Source organism: Cydia splendana, chromosome 27 (assembly GCF_910591565.1).
Source record: "Cydia splendana chromosome 27, ilCydSple1.2, whole genome shotgun sequence".
In the NCBI taxonomy this organism is placed as follows: domain Eukaryota; kingdom Metazoa; phylum Arthropoda; class Insecta; order Lepidoptera; family Tortricidae; genus Cydia; species Cydia splendana.
In genome coordinates this window covers 7,058,663-7,081,451 of record NC_085986.1, presented here as the reverse complement: position 1 = coordinate 7,081,451, position 22,789 = coordinate 7,058,663, and the positions used below count along the sequence as shown (strand labels likewise).

Sequence of the window (22,789 nt, the reverse complement as noted above, 5' to 3'; positions counted from 1 at the left end):
ACTGCGACTGCTGACACTGAGCGAGAAGGAAATAACAATTAACACGCGTTCGACAAGGATGACGGTCAGGGCATGAAGTTATCTAGATCCGAATTGTCAAATGTGCACAGCGCTATCCTGTGTTGCCAGTAGTATAAACAGAATTACCCGAAAGTCTGAAATTTCTTTCGTGAATCGGAAGATATTGCTAACGAGTAATTAAAAATGACGTGTTATTGTAAAATTTAAGCTAAAATACATATAAGTTAAAATTATAAAATTATAAAGAAATATTTTAACTTATTAACCATAGGTATAATGTACCCATGTAACATGTTATGTTGAAATAAAGTGGCAATGTTATTGTGACGTAGGCCCGTGTCACTCTGGGAATGGAAGACCATGTTTTATTAGACCATGTGATTAGTAACAATTATTATAATGTTGGCGAATAGCTTGGCGTATTTTCGGTAGATAAATACACTTCTATTTTATCTTAAAATTTAAAAAATAAAAAGGTGGCAAAGCAAACTTTTTCAATTGTTTCTACTTTATTCTGTGAAAATATATACGTAAGAACGTTGCTATAAAATATTCCTATTGTATTTATATTTCTTGCACCATTTTTGAGAAAAGCACTATATATGACTCGGCTGGAAGGCTACTTGCCGGCTTCGGATTCAATTAAACGGACTCCCAAGGTCGTCCGTTTAAAACGAATCCTCAGCCTGCAAGGAGCTACTTCCTCGCCTCGACAATAATGTAGTATTATCGTGTTGTTGTGTATAGGCGCTGGTGGCGCGGTTCCTGGCGCGGCTGGGCGCGGGCTCGGGCTCGGGCGCCGTGGCGCGCGGCCGCGCCGTGTGGGCGCGCGCGCTGCGGGCGCTGCCCAGCGCCGCGCGCCGGGACGGCGGAGGCCTGGCCGCGCTGGCCCCTCACTACAGGAAGTAAGCACACTACATACTCGTACCTGTGTGACGTTTTCAACTAAAAGGTCCCACATTGTCGGTTGTCGATAAGGTTGATTTCAAATTAAATCTTTATGGAAATAGCACCTTAATGACAAGCAACAATAAGTACCCTTTTGGTTCAAAAGAGTTTATTTCTCTATGAAAACCATACAACAATAAGGCCTTTTGAAAAAACACCCCTCATCTGTCAAATTCCAAATACGAATTTCACTTTGGCTCACTTAAGTCAATAATCTTAGCATACAAGGCATCACTATTAATTGCTCGTAAGACATCTATGAACTCAAATTTTACCCGGTGAATTAAAGATAAAGATAAAATGTATTTCATCTACTTACTATTACTCACGTACAAGGACCGGAAAACCCCTCTTTACGCTTAATCCTATCAATTCGGTAACCCAATCGATTCGGTTACCTTATCATTCGGTAACCCTATCATACTGTTACTGATTGTAATGGTAACCTTATTGAAACGGTAACCCTAACCTTTAACCGAGTTAATCTCAAAACCCCATCGCGATAGGGTTTTTGTTAAGGGTTTTTAACAGGTTTTCATTCAGTTATGGTAACCTTTATTATCGGTTGCTTACTGGTTTGCTACATTCAAGTAGATTTAGTGATGTGCCGTCAGAACTAAAAAAAATACAAAAAAAAATGTTTATTTTATTTACTTTATTTATATTTTGTTCATTTTATTAACTTTATTTATTAAATTTATTTAATTTAATTTATTTATTGAATTTATTTATTTTTTAGAATTTATTTAATTTATTTAATTTATTTAATTAGTTTAATTTGTTTAATTTATTTAATTTATTTAATTAAACTAATTAATTTAATTAATTTAATTTATTTAATTAATTTAATTAATTTAATTAATTTAATTTATTTAATTTATTTAATTTATTTAATTTATTTAATTTATTTAATTTATTTAATTTATTTAATTTATTTAATTTATTTAATTTATTTAATTTATTTAATTTATTTAATTTATTTAATTTATTTAATTTATTTAATTTATTTAATTTATTTAATTTATTTAATTTATTTAATTTATTTAATTTATTTAATTTATTTAATTTATTTAATTTATTTAATTTATTTAATTTATTTAATTTATTTAATTTATTTAATTTATATAATTTATATAATTTATTTAATTTATTTAATTTATTTAATTTATATAATTTATATAATTTATATAATTTATTTAATTTATTTAATTTATTTAATTTATTTAATTTATTTATTTTAATTATTTTAGTTATAATATAATAATATTTATAATAAGAACACCACACAGGTAGGTATAAAGATAAACAAAGGAAAGGCAAAAAAACTTGTTTGTGCTGGAGGCTTCATAGACCGCCCATGCCAACCTCGGTTATTCAATAATAAGTTGAATTTAAGTGTGCGTAAAGATTACAATCGTTTGAACTGGTCAAAAACCTCATAATGAGGTAACTGAATAGACTGGGTTTTTATTTCGGTTACCGGTAACAGAGGTTAACTCGATCTGATACGGTTACCGAATCAAAGTGTTACCTTATTAAGCGGTTACCGTTATGGTAGGGGTTTTTATAAACACCTCTAAAATAACCCTATGAAAAACCCCGGTTAAGGTAACCGGTTCCTGTCCCTGCTCACGTAGTATCTATTACTTGTTAACAGATACATACAAAGCGCGACAGGCTGGAACCCAATCTTGGAGTCGTGTGGGCTGCTGGCGGAGGCGTTAGACCCGGCGAGGACTCCGTACGCGCTCACTACACCCGTAAGTTACTCCCTAAAGTATTCATACAAAGCGTGTCAGGCTGGAACCCAATCTTGGAGTCGTGTGGGCTGCTGGCGGAGGCGTTAGACCCGGCGAGGACTCCCTACGCGCTCACTACACCCGTAAGTTACTCCCTAAAGTATTCATACAAAGCGTGACAGGCTGGAACCCAATCTTGGAGTCGTGTGGGCTGCTGGCGGAGGCGTTAGACCCGGCGAGGACTCCCTACGTGCTCACTACCCCCGTAAGTTACTCCCTAAAGTATTCATACAAAGCGTGACAGGCTGGAACCCAATCTTGGAGTCGTGTGGGCTGCTGGCGGAGGCGTTAGACCCGGCGAGGACTCCCTACGCGCTCACTACACCCGTAAGTTACTCCCTAAAGTATTCATACAAAGCGTGACAGGCTGGAACCCAATCTTGGAGTCGTGTGGGCTGCTGGCGGAGGCGTTAGACCCGGCGAGGACTCCCTACGCGCTCACTACACCCGTAAGTTACTCCCTAAAGTATTCATACAGAGCGCGACCGGCTGGAACCCAATCTTGGAGTCGTGTGGGCTGCTGGCGGAGGCGTTAGACCCGGCGAGGACTCCCTACGCGCTCACTACACCCGTAAGTTACTCCCTAAAGTATTCATACAAAGCGTGACCGGCTGGAACCCAATCCTGGAGTCGTGTGGGCTGCTGGCGGAGACGCTAGACCCGGCGAGGACTCCCTACGCGCTCACTACACCCGTAAGTTACTCCCTAAATCATTTGTGACGTTTTCGGTTGGTAGGTACCACATTGTCGGTTGTCGATAAGATTGATTTCAAATAGCAGCTATATAAAAATCGCGTCTTATTGACAACCGACAATGAGTACCCTTTTGGTTGAAAATGGCAACCAAAATTATTTTAGTGAGGTCTTTAACTCTTAAGGAGCTTAAGTTCTGAGGTGACTAGACCTTTATCCCAATAAGGCCTAATAGTTTCCCCTCTGCGTAAATATTTGACCCCGTCTCTACCAGGCCCCAATTTCACCACGGTGACAGGTGCGACAATTGTAAAACATCACTGTTGCTGACGTCACAGGCATCCATGGCCTACGGTTACCGCTTAACATCGGGCGGGCCGTATTCCTGTTTGCCACCATCATTGTATTATTAAAAAAAACTTTCTTATATCGGAAAAAAACAGATATTTCTCTTGCTAAGTTTATGACAATTGTCACAAGAAATACGACAATTGTCACGAAATTCCGACATATAACTCATTTCCTGTCAAGATTCACCGACAATTCTACAAATATGTCGACTAGAAAAATAATTCTTGTTTCACAACATAATTGTAATACATACAATTGTAGCAAAATGCCTGTCATGTTTGTAAGTATTTCTATAGAAAATATTTCATAAAATTGTAATATGTCACCTGTCGCTCGACACATGTCACTGACAATTGTAGCCGTGGTGAAATTGGGGCCTGGTATAGTATGAATTTTCTCAAATGATTTATACGCCTAAGACAAGACCGTAATCTGTTAAACAAAAGCCATTATTTCTTTTGTGTGATTAGTCGGCTCCCGTGTAGAGCGCGTGCCATAGCAACAATGTCGTTTAAAAGCGGCTGTATCGTGGTGGTTTTAAGGTTCAAGTTATCACATGTCATGTTATAAACAGTGATCGGACAAATCATCGCAAAACCATCAAAAATCATTTATATCTCAAAATAGGACAAGATTTATTAAACTCGTATTATGTACACAGTATCTTTATAAAATTTCCAGATTATACTCAAAAACTGCAGTTCAATATTGTTAAAAAAATTGTATCATATTCCATACTATATTTATTTTTGCGATAAATTGTCCGAACTCTGGTTATAAAGACGTTTAGGGGCATACATGTCCAAGTGTCAGAAAGGCTATAGGTGTCATAATGTCCATCGTCAATTAGTCCGGATGCAACAATACCCAGTCGATAAGTCCGGATGTTATGATACCCTAATGTCAGAATGTCTAGGTGTCACAATGTCCAAAATGTAATAAAGTCCACATGTCGTATTTCCCTTATGTTGATGAAAAAAAATTCCCAGTAGTTGCCACTGGTAACAACTTGGTGGTAACTAGTGGGAATAACCCGCAATAAGCTTGCCTGTTGTCTCTAACTGTATTTTCTTATATTTCAGCTAACCCTAAGCTGCGTGTGCGCCCTAATAGAGAAGGCGTCCCTCCTCGTCAACACCCCCGAGGCCACCTCCAACGAGCGCCAGTGGTACAAGTTCCTCAAAACCCTCGCTCGAGCTCTCAAAACCACCACTCTAACCGTCGCTAAACCCGTCACACCACTCCCTGAAAACAAACTGTTGTTCCACTTAAAACAACTAGAATCTAGGACTACGATAGAGATCCTACAGAGAGGTAAAAGCGCTGAATTCGCTGATCTATCTAAAGCTGATGTGACGGAGCAGTTGATAAAACATCTCTGCTGATGGTTCATTTTATCGTGCGTCATAGTTAGCACGTTGAAAACACTGGGAATAAAGATGGAGAGCGCATCGCTAAGCTACCGGAAAATAAATTACTAATTCATCACTTAATTCCAGTCACGGAACAAATAATAAAACATCTATGCTGATGATGGATCATTGTATCGTACGTCATAGTTAGCACGCTGAAAACACTGCGTCATGGGAATGAAGATGAAAATCGCGTCATATCGCGGACAGAAAACAAGATACCATTCAATTTGAAACTAGGGTCTAGGTCTCTAGGACGAATATAGAGGTCCTACGGGTAATAATGCTGATAATAGGTGTGTTAGCGTGCGTCACATTTAGCGCGTACGCGCGTACGTCATCTATAATGAATAAAAGACTACGTCATGTACGCAAACGGATAAAAAAAATTGTACTAAATATAGTTTGCGTCATAATTACCGAACAAAACGAAGCAAAAATTGGCGAACTTACGAAAGTAAGAAATGGGTGTGAAAAGATCTTAATTTTATTATTATTGCAAAACTATACTTTTAAATAACAGGCAATGGTCAACATCTTAGACGATAAAGCGTCATATGTAGCTGAAATCATTGCTTTGCTTGCACGTCACGCGAGTAATGTGAAAGAGTTCAACGACACCTGTGTGTATTGTGATTAGTTTATGCGTCATTTTTAGCTGGAAACTTATTTGCGTCATATTTACATGTTACATATTTTTACGACTGTACTGAAATTGAAAAAAAAAACCTTCGCATCTTCTTACATTTGACTATCGTCCCGCGAAAAATGGTATGTTTTCAGCGACATGACGCGACATTTGACAAGTTTACTAGTTTTCACAATATGGGTGTTATGTTGTGATTGTGACACAACGATCTCGATTATTTTCTTAACAAAGTAGCCAGGGGGTTTTGAATTGTCAAAATGCCAACCAACAAACATAAAAAAAAACTATTAAATTTAATGATCTTTGCATACTGACGGTAGACGTGTATATTAGTTTTCACGACGATATGTTATGTGACACTATGGTATCGCATGTTTTTCAAGCAGATGCGTTATTTCTAATTGATAAATGCCTTACAATGCAAGTTAGTTCGTTTTTGACTAATAGTTTTTACACATTTCATTTTATATCTTGTTAAAAAGACAAAAACGAATAACAAGAAATAATTGATGCACCGATAAAGATCTATACACAAATGTTGGTAACCCAGACGATACTTTACGTGCATATAATATTTCCATATTAAATAAAGTCTGTCAAGCCATTTCCGTCAGTAGAAAAAAGCGGCAAATTTAAAAAATGTAGGCGCAAAGGTTAATCGTCATATAGAAAATATGAATTTTGCGCCTTTTTCTACTGACAAAGTTGTTTGATATTTGCAATGTTACATTTGAGTTCTCGAAAATTAGTATAAGTGAACATTTTGAAATGTTTTTAACTCGTTTCGTTTATTGGCTCAAAATAGAAACACACCAGTCCAATAAAAAACAACGGGTTGCACTCCGGGAGTGCCGGCAGAAGTGAAAACTCAATGACATTGTAACAGTTTTTCGATCAGGTCACGTGTCCGTCTTACGTCTTACGAATCTTACGGTCACGTGACCTGTCGCGAGTGTAACATTTTCCCCATCACAAAAAGTGCACACAGCGCCGCTAAAGAAGTTTTCACTTCAAAAACTATAATCTCCATACGAAGTTGTATTCCTACAAGTAAGTTTGTCTAAATGACAAATCTCAGACACAAATATTTGATTTAGCTGGTCAACTTTTAAATCAGTATGAGTTTGGAGGTTTTATTTTTTTTTCTTTATAATTGAAACAACCCCCTTATTCATAAAACTTTACGGGCCTGATTTAGTTAAATTATGTTTTGTCCCTCTCTTACAAATACATAAGTCAAAATGACAGATAAGGACAAACGATTGAGGTTTGTTGTGCGTTTATGAATAAGGGGTTAATTGTTTTGCAAACATTTATAAATTAAGTATTTTGGTGTTACAATTTTAATGTCTAATAGAGATAGACCAAGCTAAGTAGGCAGCGTTTTGCGCATTGGCCATATATGAATCGCCCAATCAGTACATGATAGTTTTTGTATGACGTCACATATTTTCGCGCAATTTTATCTCTGTAAATCTTTTCCTTATCATGAATTTAGTGATAATTGTAGATAATATTGCGCAAAAATGATCGTATTTATACGATTCGTATATCGATACGTAGTGTGTGGCTGTACAAAGTACCAACTGTAGTCACGGGGGTTTTAAATTGTCAAAATGCCAACCTTTGTGAAATTATTGCGCCTTGAAGAACAAACATCAAAAGTCAAGTCTTAGAATGTAATCTGTTAAATAATTCAGATCTTTCCGTACTAACAAATTTTCTTTCTTATCCTGTTCTATTATGTGGCTTATGCGCTTTAAGACTTGGGTTTAAGTGTTCTTCAAAGCGTAATATACATTCAATTACAAATGTGAGTGGTTATCATTTGTGTAATTTAAATTCCCCGTGGCTACAATACTAAATACCCAATTCGACTTAACAGGAATCGGATCTTAATCTGATATTTAAGTAATTTTGCAATAAATATTCATGCTTTGACACAATAAGGCAGGTAAATGTTTCTCACTTAGGCTTATTCGTTGTAAGCCTTCGTCCCTCTCTTTCTAACGCGTTAGAGTGAGACGAACGACCGCTTCGACATTCGAAACGCACTGTCGAGTACGTTATACAAATCGTTACATATTTTATGTTATTTAACATTTTTACGTACAATTCATGTCAATTTTCATGTTAAAATCAAGATCAATTGAACTATTTTGCCATCACAAAAAATAAATGATTTTTCTATGTAAAAAAATTGAAAATTGACATGAACAGCCAATATGTAATATTAATATTAAAAAAAGCCTTTAAAATCATTTATTCATTTATTTATGTAAATATTAAGAAATAAAGCAGGTAACATTAAACTTAGTTAATACATCTAAATAGATCTATTTATTAGCACGGGGATTTAAATAATATTAAAAAAAAAATCAAAAAAATATCCATTGAATTTAACATTATGGAGGATATATGTTTTTCAGTCCATAAAAATTCATGGATTACAACTGAAACGAGGATCGATTTTTCACATATTTTTTCGCTTAAAAAAAGCGACGTATTTTTTTCAAATTCGCTTTTTTCGAAAAAGTCGGTCCTCAACGGCAAAATCACATTTCGACATTTGTTTAACTTAATGTGACTAGCTTAAAATTAATGTAAAAAAAAGCTTTTTTTTTCTCATGTAAAGAGCGACTCAAAAATTTTAGACTAAAAGTAGTGTTTATTGTATAAACATTTATTGCGATATGTAGGAATACCTCAATGCTTTCAAAACTTTAATTACATCGCTCGATAATATAAAGTATACTAATAGCATTTAGTAATTGGAGACGTCATGGCTTTCATTTTCTGTACGAAACTGTCTGCCGATTTCTGCGGGGAGGGGGGATTTTTGTGTTAGCTTGACAGCCGAACTAGATGGCGCTGTCCATGTTTTTGGTAACTCAATAGACCAACGTCAACTGGCAACCAGGGCCAACGCATATTAGCGCCATCTACATTACGCTGCCCCAATATTACAGGGTTTTATGTTACATTTTCAAGATAGTTGTAAGTCGACTTAATGTCACTATGACAATGTTCAAATTTCAGTTCGATAAAAGTGAAACATAGAACCCTGTAATATTGGGCCAGCGGTTAGTGTTCGTTAATAGTTATACCTAACAGAATGTTATAAATAGTGATAAAAAAAACTACATAGGGCAATTCGCCAGTAACTAGGGACCTGTTAGTAACTGGCCACCCTGAACTTAAAATGAATTCTATTCACCTATAAACAGAATTCATTTTAGTATAAGGTTAGGTGGTGTTAGGTTAAGTTATTGAAGGCTGGCCAGTTATTGAAACCTTATAGTAAAATGAATTTTGTTTTAGGTAGAATTCATTTTTAGTTTAGGGTGGCCAGTTATTGGCCGGTGGCCAGTTACTGGCGAATTACCTATGTCGATCGTAAAGCATTGAGGTATTTCGTTAAATTATAATTTTAAAATTGTATATATTATATAAAAAAAAATCAACTGCCAATTCGCGTCATAAGTTTTAAGAACTTTGTTAGAGCGTTTTTAACCAACCTCCGCTGGGTGGGTAATGTGTTACCAAAGAGAATAGAGTGTATAGAGAGTTACTGTCATGGTAAATTATGTAGCCACAGTACATTTACTGCCATCTTTCGACAGAAGATTAAAACTGTTAGAACGCCATTTGACTTTGGTCCTTATTCTTTCACTGATATGTGTCAACTTGTTAATATTAATATTAACGCCATCTACTCGAGAGTAGGCTGAAGGTTATGGCGCCATTGCTCGAAAAGATTGCACCATACCTTTGGCCTATAGTCGAGTAGATGGCGTTGATATAATATATTTAACAAGTTACCACATATCAGTGAAAGAATAAGGATCAAAGTCAAATAGCGTTCTAACAGTTTTAATCTTCTGTCGAAAGATGGCAGTAAATTTACTGTGGCTAATTAATTTACTTAGACAAGCCGCCTCTATTTCAAATTGTCTTTGGTGTTACGTTACAGCGGGGGAGAGGAGGTGTATTCTTTTTTTACTGTTGGTAGTTTTTAGTTTTTTTTTTATCCGTGAAATAAATGAATAGAAAATTTGTTTATTGTAACCTGAGTATTATTCCAACTACCCTCCACCCGAACACTAGCACAGAATAAATAATAGTACTAGGTACAGAAGACTCACTCTCTAACAAAACGCATCTGTTACGATCAGGACAGATATGGCCGCTAGGTGGCGACAGCGCCACGCGCGGCTTATGGCTAGCCACCAAAATTGGTGTGGAACGGATTTACTTGTAGCACAGAATAAATAATAGTACTAGGTACAGAAGACTCACTCTAACAAAACGCGTCTGTTACGATCAGCACAGATATGGCCGCTAGGTGGCGACAGCGCCACGCGCGGCTTATGGCTAGCCACCAAAATTGGTGTGGAACGGATTTACTTGTAGCACAGAATAAATAATAGTACTAGGTACAGAAGACTCACTCTAACAAAACGCGTCTGTTACGATCAGCACAGATATGGCCGCTAGGTGGCGACAGCGCCACGCGCGGCTTATGGGTTTCTCCAAAATTGGGGCGGAACGGATGTACTTTTAGCTACCTGTAGCAAAGCAACTAAATCGCGGAGTGAGCCACCACTGACACTAGCGTTTCTCGAGCGTCGGCGTGTAGTCAACTCTATGGCTGCTGCTCGACGCAACGGTGGCGCAACTGCGCAGTAACGCCATTTTCCATAGCGCTGACTAGACGCCATCGCTCAAAAGACGCTAGTGTGGGTTAGCGCTGTTTTAAAAAGAGATAGGTCGAATATGAATATTCGGCCGAATGTTCGATTCATCTGTATCATTCTAATAAAAAAAAACCGGCCAAGTGCGAGTCAGACTCGCGTTTCTAGGTTCCGTACATAAGTCCGACTCACGCTTGACTGCACATTTCTAATAGGTTTTCCTGTCATCTATAGGTAAAGAAGTAATTTGTGTATTTTTTTTTAAATTTTAGACCCAGTAGTTTCGGAGATAGTCATTTTTTGGCTATTTTCGTAAATAACTTCGAACCTATGTATTTTAAAATTATAAAAAAAACATGTCCATCTTTGGGTCACTAATTTACATATGTGTACCAAATTTCAACTTAATTGGCCCAGTAGTTTCCGAGAAAATAGGCTGTGACAGACGGACCTACAGACAGACGCACGAGTGATCCTATAAGGGTTCCGTTTTTTCCTTTTGAGGTACGGAAACCTAAAAAAACGCTTCAATAGGGAGTATTACTGCAATGTTCTGCCGCCAGAGTGCAGCACTAATTTGTTTAGTAAACCATAGAGTAACTTATACATCTAGGCCTTAAACAGTTTTTTGACAAGTTTTCACTATGCAGTTTACAGGTGGCTTACCACGAAACGCGAAAATCGAAATTTCTTTATCTGCCTCTCTATCGATCGAATAGGCAAGAGTGATAGAGAGGCAGAAACCGAACTTTCGATTGTCGTGTTTCACGGTAGGCCATGTGATTGGCCTAGTGACGCCATCTACTCAGAGTTTTGCGTAATATTTCTTATTACATTAGCAGCTGAAGATGAATTGCTTCCTTGGTAATTCCCTAGAAATAAATTGGGGTTTAAATTTTCAAATATCCTTGTTTTTATTAGTTTTGTACTGTGACAGGTAAAAAAAACAAATACAATTCATAAAATGTATTTCACTTAACATTATCACGTACAAATAAAACGTATATTTACAATTCGTTTTGTAATAAAATTTGAATAACAACTAAGTACATAGCTAATAACAATATTCGTAGATTAATAATACATAATTTGTGATATTTTGTATAATCTAATCGTATCGGACTGCCATTTTTAGATTTTCATAAATACCTAACAAAATTATGAATAAATAATTGTAGAAGAGAAATAATTAATGTCCGAAAAATATTGAGATTTTTTTTTTTTTTGCACTTTTAAAGGGCGGGTTCGCCTAGCGGGTCACTGGCAGCGAATGTGTTAACAGTTGTCAGTGCCATACGACAGCGTCACAGAGTAGAAGGTAACCGGTGGCGACGAGTAGGTTACCCAGCATGACGGGGAAGCCGACACGCAGGTACTGGAGGAAGGTGAAACGGTAGCCGTGTTGCTGCGCGACTCCTGACTACTTTATATCAGTGCCACCCAACAGCGTCGCAGAGTAGAAGGTAACCGGTGGCGACGAGTAGGTTACCCAGCATGACGGGGAAGCCGACACGTGGGTACTGGAGGAAGGTGAAACGGTAGCCGTATTGCTGCGCGACCCGGACATACTACTTTATATCAGTGCCACCCAAAAGCGTCGCAGAGTAGAAGGTAACCGGTGGCCACAAGTAGGTTACCCTGCATGGCGGGGAAGCCGACACGCAGGTACTGGAGGAAGGTGAAACGGTAGTGCTGCTGCGCGACCCGGACATACTACTTTATATCAGTGCCACCCGACAGCGTCGCAGAGTAGAAGGTAACCGGTGGCGACGAGCAGGTTACCCAGCATCACGGGGAAGCCGACACGCAGGTACTGGAGGAAGGTGAAACGGTAGTGCTGCTGCGCGACCCGGACATACTACTTTATTTCAGTGCCACCCGACAGCGTCGCAGAGTAGAAGGTAACCGGTGGCGACGAGCAGGTTACCCAGCATGACGGGGAAGCCGACGCGCAGGTACTGGAGGAAGGTGAAACGATAGCCGTGTTGCTCGGCGACTCCCGCGCATACTACGTTCGCGCTCGCGCCGATCAAAGTGCCATTGCCTGAAAAAAAAAGATTTTCATATTTTTTACTATAGCTACCCGCCCCGGCTTAGGGTTCCGTACCCAAAGTGTAAAAACGGGACCCTATTACTAAAACTCCGCTGTCCGTCCGTCCGTCCGTCTGTCACCAGGCTGTATCTCATGAACCGTGATAGCTAGGCAGTTGAAATTTTCACAGATGATGTATTTCTGTTGCCGCTATAACAACAAAAGGGTTCCGTACCCAAAGTGTAAAAACGGGACCCTATTACTAAGACTCCGCTGTCCGTCCGTCCGTCTGTCACCAGGCTGTATCTCATGAACCGTGATAGCTAGGCAGTTGAAATTTTCACAGATGATGTATTTCTGTTGCCGCTATAACAACAAATACTAAAAACTACGGAACCCTCGGTGGGCGAGTCCGACTCGCACTTGTCCGGTTTTTTTCATTACACCAACACGAGGAAATTACAAACTGTAAAATATTACAAACCAAATTCAATTTACGTTATGGTTAGACCAAGAAAAAAGTCTAACGATTTTGATAGCACACGCAGTGCAAGTGTTATTAATACGTACGTCATAATTTCAGAGAACTTTGACGTTTAAAATAACACTTGCACTGCGTCTGCTATCAAAATCGTTGCAGACCTATCTTGATTCTAACTCTATTGAATATTTATCATTCAAAATCTCAATCAAATATATTAAACGAACGTTATTAAATATTTACCATTCAAAGTCTAGATGGCTCAGTACGATGCCATATGTTACGTGGTAACCGGGGTAGAGCCAACATTGTTTTCTGACCTCCAAGACAGCCAGGAGGGATGGGGCTAGACCCAGTACAGTCTTTACCATAAGGGCCCGGCACACGGGGCCCGTGCCCAGGGCCCCCATCCTCAGGGGCCCCCGAAGGACAGGCAGTAACAGTATATTTGATTACCCATAATAAATAGAAGATCATAGTAGAAAAATGTAAGTTTAATTCGCTTTCTTTACTTTCCAAATTCTTATGTGCCCAAGGGCCCCAGCATAGTTTAAGACGGCCCTGGGCCTAGACCCGCGGGGTCTGTTAACCTGCCATCACTCCACTACTCACCTCCAAGACAGGCTCCGAAGCTAAGAGCCCAGGCCAGAGGGGCCAGCGGTAGGGCCAGGCCAGCTGGGTCCGCTAAACCTGCCATCACTCCACTACTCACCTCCAAGACAGGCTCCGAAGCTAAGAGCCCAGGCCAGTGGGGCCAGCGGTAGGGCCAGGCCAGCTGGGTCCGCTAAACCTGCCATCACTCCACTACTCACCTCCAAGACAGGCTCCGAAGCTAAGAGCCCAGGCCAGTGGGGCCAGCGGTAGGGCCAGGCCAGCTGGGTCTGCTAAACCTGCTATCACCCCACTACTCACCTCCAAGACAGGCTCCGAAGCTGAGGGCCCAGGCTAGTGGGGCCAGCGGCAGGGCCAGGCCAGCTGGGTCCGCTAAACCCGCTATCACCCGAACCATCATAGTAGTCAGGGGGATGTTGTCCACGAAGGCTGACGCTAGCCCCGACACCTGTACAAGTAGAAAACGTAGGAAAATTAATCTTTGACAAAAGAATGAATCGACGACTCAGTCAAATGTATCCAAATCGTTAACTATTTTGCCTACAGGAAAGATGCCCGTTTTCCGGAACTAACTAACTAATATGGCTCAGCGATCCAAAGAGGATCTTGGCCTCCGAAACGAGAGCATGCCACTTTTCCCGATTCTGCGCCGTTTCCTGCCAATTATCGGCTTGAAGCTGACGCAGATCCGCTTCCACACTGTCTCCCCAGCGGTATCTGGGCCGACTTACCGGGCGGCTACCAGTCGGTCTTCCCAGGTACGCCCTCTTGGCAGCCCGATCCTCTCCCATTCTTAATAGGTGACCGAACCAGCGAAGTCTGTGGGATTTCGTTTCGCCGATGATATTGGGTCCGGCCACCAACTCCTCGATTTCGGCGTTCTTCCGTATCCTCCACGTGCCGTTGTCTCTCTTGATAGGTCCCAGGATCTTACGAAAGATCTTTCTTTCCGCTACCAGGAGCTGACTTTCCTCTTTTTGTGTTAGTGTCCAGGCCTCACACCCATACATAAGGATTGGGCGGATAACGGTCTTATATATTCTTAACTTAGTATTTCTGCTGAGAAGCCTGGACACCAACACTTTATGGAGGGCTGCACTGCATCGCAGGGCGTTTTGGATGCGAATATTGATTTCCTCCTCCCTTGTGTTTGTATCGGTAATGGTGCATCCAAGATACCGGAACTTGTCAACTCCACGGTAGACGGTACCCCCAACATGGAGACTTCTGCGCTGAACTCGTGTATTTTTGTAGCGCTTCATGTGGAGGTATTCAGTTTTGGACTGGTTAATCCTGAGACCTATACTAAAGGCCTCTCGCTCCAAGACACTGGCTGCCTGCACTACTTCTTCGCGGCTTTCCCCTAATAAAGCAAGGTCGTCCGCGTACCCTATCACTTTGTGCTTGCCGCTCAGCTCCAGCCCTATGTCCAACGCTAACACTTTGCGGACAACATGTTCAAGGGCTAAATTGAAGAGCACGGGTGATAAGGCATCTCCCTGCTTTAGGCCGGTCATCACCTTGAATTCCTCGGTCAGCTCACCGCCTACCCTGACACGCATCCTACTCTCTTTTGTTGCTGTAGTGATCATGGCTACTAGTTTTCTAGGGATGTTAAAATTGACAAGAATGGCATACAGAGCGTCCCTATCTATGCTGTCATAGGCCTTAGTGAAGTCCACAAACAAAGAGTGAACGCTTTGGGCGTACTCCCACTTCTTCTGCATAATCTCTTTGAGCAAGAAAATCTGGTCCGTCGTGCTGCGGTTTCTGCGGAAACCACATTGGTAATCCCCAAGGATTCTTTCAGAATATGGTTCCAGCCTCTTGAGCAGTACGTTGGACAAAACTTTGTACGCTGTAGCGAGTAAAGCGATTCCTCGGTAGTTTGAGCATCTCTTTTTCGAGCCTTTTTTGTGGACTGGACAGATGACACCGACATTCCATTCCTGTGGCTGTTCCTCTAGCTCCCATATTTTCAGCAATAGTTCATAAATTTTAGAGTGGACAGTGCCACCACTACTTTTCCAAATTTCTGATGATAGCCCATCAATGCCAGGAGCCTTATTGTTTTTGAGTCGCATGATTGCTTGGTATACCTCCTCAAAAGTTAATTGGCGGGGCCGGAAAGTTAACTCAATATGTACATTGGCCGCTCTGATATAGAGTTAGACCAAGAAAAGTCTACAGCGATTTTGATAGCTCTCGCAGTGCAAGTGTTATTTATACGTCATAATTTCATATAAGTTTGACAGACTTTTCTTGGTCTAACTCTATCTGATGGCAACTCTAGGGCGCGTAGCACACTAGATCCGTTTCGCACGTCGTCCCGATGTGCGAGCGAGATATTGCTATAATTCGTGCATAGAGTTGTCTCGCTCAAACAGGGTTCATGTTTGATCCAGAAATGAAATACTTAACACCTTGTAAAAACAACCTGATGCAATAAATATACTGAATAGGTACATCGGAGCGACGTGCGAATCGTATCCAGTGTGCTAAGCGCATCGACGTACCTATATCTCAGGATGGGCCTTACGCCCACCAAAAATGGTACCTACTAGTTCAGCGGTGTCACTCACGAATTCGAGCCAATCGTGCAGTCTAACGCAACTAGTTGCGACCAATCGCGCGCGTGATGCGAACTCATCAACCAATCGCGTTGTAGCGGTGGCACACCGCTGTACAGGCCCCATTCATGCCCATTCTTATTGCCCGTAAGGCCAGTCCTGAGATTATGTCAATGGCTAAGCGCCTATGTTTTCATTCATGAGACTCACCCACAATATGAGCATGATGGCTACCGTCAGACGCGACTCTTCTCCCACTTGTAAGATGAGAGACCCTGTCAGCTTGCCGATCCAGTCGATTAGTCCCAGTTTAGACAGGGCCTGAAATTATAACGCCATTATGGAAAAGAATATAATAGTATGGAATCGTAAGCACAAACACAGGAGAGAAAATTATGAACACGAGTGGAAGTATACCTCCATGAATACGAACAGTGCGGCGAAGAACAGCAGAGTAGATCATTCTACCCTCGCCAGGATCGGCTCCAGGTCCTGGATGTCGGCCAGCAGCAGACAGACGAGAGACAGCTCTGAACACGAGTGCAAGTGTACCTCCATTAGCACAAACAGTGCGGCGAAGAACAGCAGAGTAGACCACTCAACTCTGGCTAGGATCGGCTCCAGGTCCTGGATGTCGGCCAACAGGAGCAGCAGCAGAGCCCCCAGGAGCGCTGTCCAGCCGAGAGACAGCCGCTCTGGAACACGGGGACAAGGTTAGATTTTTTATACCACATGGGTGGTATATAAGCATACGGCCCGCCTGATGGTAAGCAGTCACCGTAGCCTATGGACGCCTGCAAATCCAGGGATGTTGCATGCGCGTTGCTGACTCTTTAAAAACCTGTAGGTACACTCCTTTTTTGAAGAACACCATACTGTAGCCGGGTCCAAGCTCATTCCACAGCCGGAGCGTCCGCGGAAGAAAATTCCTCTTAGGCCCACTTGCACCATTCCACTAACCCGGGGTTAACCGGTTAAACCTGGAGTTACCATGGTTAACAGTACAATTTCATACTGGGTTGACGGTTAAACTGCTTAACCCCGGGTTAGTGGGATGGTGCAAGTGGGCCTTAGTTAAACGGCGCAGTGCGTGACCATTTCTAGGGCGTGAGGATGAACACCCTGCCAGGCGTGGTTCACTCCGCGATTTCGTCGCTTTGCTACAGGTAGCTACAAGTACATCCATTCCACACCAATTTTGGTGGCTAGCTATAAGCCGCGCGTGGCGCTGTCGCCACCTTATTTGTCCTGATCGTAATAGACGCGTTTTGTTAGAGAGTGAGTCTTCTGTACCTAGTACTATAATATTATCGAACGAGCGAGCGAAGCGAACGAAGTTCTTACATTCGACTTGGGACACGCGGCTGCGGCGGCTAGGGGCACGTCCCGGCATTTCGATGTTTTTAAGCTGAACTATCAGAGGATAGTTTGATACTCAAGAACTTAAGTAAATTTGTTCTAATTTAAATGAAATTGGGTAAACGTGTAGTTGAAGGCATTATATTTTAGTCATTAAATTATGAGCAGGCTCGATCAAGGGGTTATTGAGCTAGAAGAGCTTAGAAGGCTAAAAAGCTATTTGTGAGGGGTCTTGCTATTCTGGTCATCTTTTTGCAAGAAAGTATGGTCGAGTTTGGTATCAAATGAAAGTGCTCGGCTTGTACTTTTATAATATCGTTTTTAAATTTACCATTTTGAAATAATTAGCAAGATAAAAATAAACATAATATAGGTATTTGACATTTGACAGGAAATATTTCGGTACCACAGATACAGTATCCGTTAAGGGCTCCACAGACCTTGTAATATATCCACGCGATTTTTGATCCATTGCCGCCCATAGTGGGACATAAAATAGTAGAAATTAAATAAAACGGAATTCAAAAATGTCCATACAAAATTGTTGCCATGTGTAAGCATTTTACGTCAAAAATGTGACAGTTACGTAGAAAGTGGCGCCCTCATTTATTAACCGACTTCCAAATGTCAAAAGAAGGAGGTTATCAATTCGATTGTGTGTTTTAGGGTTCCGTACCTCAAAAGGAAAAACCGGAACCCTTATAGGATTACTCGTGCGTTTGTCTGTCTGTCTGTCTGACCGTCTGTCACAGCCCATTTTTTCCAAAAGTACTGGACCAATTGAGTTAAAATTTGGTACATAAATGTAAATTCGTGACCCAAAGACAAATATCTTACGTAAACAAATGAATTGTAATCATGGAGGCCACTTTTAAATTCTAAAATTTCCATACTATAGTCGGTCAAACAAGTTTGTCAGTAGAAAAAGGCGCCATATTCAAATTTTCTATGGGACGATAACCCTTCGCGCCTACATTTTTTAGCCGCTTTTTTCTACTGACGGAAATGGCTTGACAGACTATAAATTGTTGCCATATGTAAGCATTTTACGTCAAAAATGTGACAGCTACGTAGAAAGTGGCGCCCTCATTTATTAACCGACTTCCAAATCTCAAAAGGAGGAGATTCGATTGTGATTTTTTTTTATCTTTTTTCCTCCATATGTCCGTCATTACTGGACCGATTTTGAAGATTATTTTTTTGATTGTATGTATATGCATACAGATTGCTCCCGTTTTTGTCAAAACCCAGTTCTGATGATGGGATCTATGAGGAATCGAGGGAACTTCTCAAATCTTAAAGGCATACATATAGTGATTTATGTGTTTTATCAACAAATCAAGCATATACATTATACATTCAAAAATGTGACATTTGATCAAGTGGAACTGCTGATGATGATCAGAACGGAACTCTTCAACGAAGCATATATAGTTCACGTTTGGCGATTTGTCCTCTTCGTTATGTTTGTTAAGAAAGTTGTTATTAAGCCACATTTTTGTCAAGCTCAAGTTCTGATGATGGGATCCACGAAGAATCGAGGGAACTCCTCAAATCTTAAAGGCATGCGTATAGAGATTTTTGTATTTTCATCAGAAAATCGAGCATTTTCATTAAAAACTGTCGCATTTGATGAAGTGGAACTGCTGATGATGATCAGAACGGAACTCTTCAACGACGCATAGTTCACGTTTAGCGATTTGTCCTCTTCGTTGTTTTTTAAGCAAGTTAAGTTTTTAAGCCACATTTTTGTCAAGCTCGAGGTCTGATGATGGTATCCATGAGGAATCGAGGGAACTCCTCAAATCTTAAAGGCGTGCGTATAGAGATTTGTGTATTTTCATCAGAAAATCAAGAATTTACATTAAAACTGTCGCATTTGATGAAGTGGAACTGCTGATGATGATCAGAACAGAACTCTTCAATGACAACACGTTTGGCGATTTCGAATTTCGATTTTGACGGAGCTGGCCCTGGAGCCAGACCTGACCCGGATCAGGGCTCTTATCTGGACCTGAACCCGGACCTGGACCCGGACTTCGACCTGGACTTGGACCTGGACCAAGAACTAGACGTGGACCTCGACCTGGACCTGGTCCTGGACCCGGACCCGGACTCGGAGCCGGACTCGGACCTTGACCCGGAAATCCACTGATACCTAAGCTAAATAAACCACTATGATTACCTACCATAAAATGTAGGTATAAAATATAATGATGCCAAACTTACTAGCCCCTCCCGCTCAAACCCCCGTACACCGCACCGCACTCGCCGTTAAGTGGGTTAGGTTAGGTTTGAAGTGCGATCCCCACAGAACCGAAAAAAAGTGGGTTAGGTTAGGTTAGAACTGCGAGCCTTACAGAAACAAAATGCTACTAGAAAAATGGTTTTGGTTAGGTTCGAACTGCAATCCTCACAGAACCGAACTGCTATCAGAGAAGTGGGTTCGTGGGGCTAAAACTGCGACCCTTACAGAAACGAAATGCTACCTACTATAATAGAAAAGTGGGTGGTTTTACCTCCTTTTCTACATAGTGCACCATCTATATCTTTCACCGGCAGCCCCCATAGAAGTCGGTTTTTTTTATTGAAAATTATTTTCTACTATTTTATGTCGAACTATACGAGTAAGTATAGGTGCAACAAAGTCAATCGCTCTTAATTTTTGGCAAACTGCGAGTTCTCAGTTCGGGGCGAACTACTAGTTTATTCTGTGACCCTGCCGACGGCGAGTGATGCTAGGAAGCGGGCGTTTTGGCATCATGTCAAACTTCTTGAGAACACAGCCGATTCGGGTTCAGACTGGTCCAGCGTTACCGTGCAGTGTTTTACAGTTGACTGATGAATATGTCAATTATCTAGGACGTCAACAATGACTGCCAGTCAATGCCACTGTGCAAGCGGTACAGCAATACAATTAAGCGTGTGCGATAGAGATAGTACAAAAATCTTTATGCGTCTTTTTTTTGTTATACTTACGTAGGAACGGGAAGGCGTGTAGGAAGAAGACAATCACGACGAAAGACACGCAGACACACGACTTGACGAGGAGAGGCTTGTCTCTGATGCGGTACTGAAACATTAATTATTATTTATTATTCAAACAGGACGACTTTGTTATATCTGACTATAGGTTTTAAGGGTTCCGTACCCAAAGGGTGAAAACGGGACCCTATTACTAAGACTCCACTGTCCGTCTGTCTGTCACCAGGCTGTATCTCATGAACCGTGATAGTTGAAATTTTCAGAGATGATGTATTTCTGTTGCCGCTATAACAATAAATACTAATAAAAAGTACGGAGCCCTCGGTGGGAGAGTCCGACTCGCACTTGTCCGGTTTTTTTTAGTAAATACCAATTAAGTAGCATTTAAACGGTAACATTTGGTAAAATGGAACTGCTGATGACGACCAGAATGGAACTCATCCCCCACAAGCATTTGTCTTGGGGCTAATTGCACCTAATAGTTTTGAAATGCACTATGATTACTATAGATAAGCCATACCAAACATTAAACAATGAAATTGTCGCCATCACGACCTATACCACGCGACCAAGACGTCGTAAGCGCCGTAAAATTCATGGCGCTTACGCGTTTAGGTCGCGAGACTCACGCTCCGCTTCTATGGTTTGTTGACAAAACAACAACTCATGGCGTAAAATACTGGTCCTCTGTGCGGGGTCTATACGTTAGTTTTTAGTCAAGTCAAGGTCAATAGTTCAATGTATGATTGCAGGTAAATAATTATAATGGCATTTCAAACTGTTTTGTGAATTCTTTTTTTTCCTGCTAAAAATTTGTACCTTTTGTTTCATCTGAGCCAGGGTGGAACAGAACTTGGGGTCAGTTCTGTTCACGCCGCCGCCCGCCTCTCTCTTCACTAATGCCGCGTTCAACCTTTCGACCTGTTTAAAAAAAGAGATTATGGGCATTATGGCTACTACTTTAGTATTTTTCAAAAACGAAGAGTACGGTGTACCATATCATATACCAAGCAAATACCTTAAAACGCCAATTATCGCAAAATTGTACGTCCTGACATTGATGTGGAGTGGTGTGGAGAAGACCGTCTATCAGATAAGACCGTCTAGAGTTAGACCAAGAAATGTCTGCAACGATTTTGAAAGCCCACGCAGTGCAAGTGTTATTACGTCATAAATTCAAAGAAGTTTGACACTTAAACAACACTTGCATTGCATGTGCTATCATTGCTATCAACATCGTTGCAGACGTTTCTTGGTTTGACTCTACATGCTCTTTTGTTGCTTCTGACTCTTGCGTTTGTTTTGTACACATACTCCGCTTATACATGGTAAGTTTGCTTCATCTTGTAGCCCGTCAGCTGTTCTATAAGCCCTTTCTTGGTGTTGGTTTTAGGGACACCAGTACGGTTACCATCAGTTTCTCACTGACATAAACGCCGTCGAGAACGTAATTTACTTTCTATACATCCCGTTTGCACTAATATGCGAGTGCGAGAGAGATGTAAGTATAGAAAGTAAATTACGTTCTCGACGGCGTTTACGTCAGTGCCAAACTGATGCTGATATGTAGTACTATAAATGACTACTATAAGGTTTATAAGTACCTTCTTTTCTAGAGCTTTCCTCACGATATCCTCATCTCTGGAGTATAGAGACAAGGAGCCAGCTGCTCGCTTCCACACCGCTATTTCTTGACGCATTTCTGTAATTGGTGAAATGGTTGTCGTGAGTCTTGGCTAGTAGACAGTGACAAACCTAGTACTTAGCCAGCGCAGAGGTCTAAGACCTAGACCTAGACCTGTGCTCGCTTAGATTCTAGAATGTACAAGATTACCTGTCAATTATCAAAAGTGCGACCAAACTAGGAATTATGTCAAGTATCATTGAAAGTATTGAATTCAGAAATAATATGATGGCTCCTCTACACGATGGCCCAGCGCCGGCCACTCCAAGGGACGCATTTATGCGTTAGAGGGAGCAAGTGATATTGCTATCTCATTCTACCGCATGGCTGCGTCCCTTGGAGTGGCCGGCGCTGGGCCATTGTGTAGAGAAGCTATGATAGAGACCGTGCGCGTTGGAGGGTCTGCCATCTTGTGGCCTGAATCGGAAACATATGTGCACATGTACATTGCCAAAGCAAGTGCTACCATCTACCGTTCTCGTAGGTACGTTTCCTTGGG

General features: G+C 41.0%; 2 protein-coding genes across 3 annotated transcripts in view; one reads left to right on the top strand and one right to left on the bottom strand.

Annotated features, from left to right (window-relative positions):
* LOC134803800 (protein PAT1 homolog 1) overlaps positions 1-9,928 on the top strand; it is a 31,899-nt gene extending 21,971 nt beyond the window's left edge. Inside the window, exons 15-17 of the mRNA XM_063776636.1 lie at positions 769-926; positions 2,627-2,729; positions 4,895-9,928. Coding sequence (XP_063632706.1) covers positions 769-926; positions 2,627-2,729; positions 4,895-5,197 — 564 coding nt within the window. The 3' untranslated portion in view covers positions 5,198-9,928. The remainder of the gene's footprint in view (positions 1-768; positions 927-2,626; positions 2,730-4,894) is intronic.
* A 1,894-nt stretch (positions 9,929-11,822) lies between these two features.
* LOC134803710 (P protein-like) overlaps positions 11,823-22,789 on the bottom strand; it is a 44,321-nt gene continuing 33,354 nt past the window's right edge. The window contains exons 14-21 of one of the 2 annotated variants that reach the window (XM_063776515.1): positions 22,211-22,308; positions 21,426-21,527; positions 20,601-20,694; positions 16,815-16,957; positions 16,473-16,583; positions 14,071-14,140; positions 13,893-13,970; positions 11,823-12,611 (exon numbers count right to left, since the gene is read on the bottom strand). In XM_063776515.1, the coding sequence (XP_063632585.1) occupies positions 12,436-12,611; positions 13,893-13,970; positions 14,071-14,140; positions 16,473-16,583; positions 16,815-16,957; positions 20,601-20,694; positions 21,426-21,527; positions 22,211-22,308 (872 nt within the window). In that variant the 3' untranslated portion in view covers positions 11,823-12,435. Of the gene's footprint in view, positions 12,612-13,892; positions 13,971-13,992; positions 14,141-16,472; positions 16,584-16,814; positions 16,958-20,600; positions 20,695-21,425; positions 21,528-22,210; positions 22,309-22,789 lie in introns of both variants that reach the window. The other variant, XM_063776514.1, reaches the window with a different exon arrangement.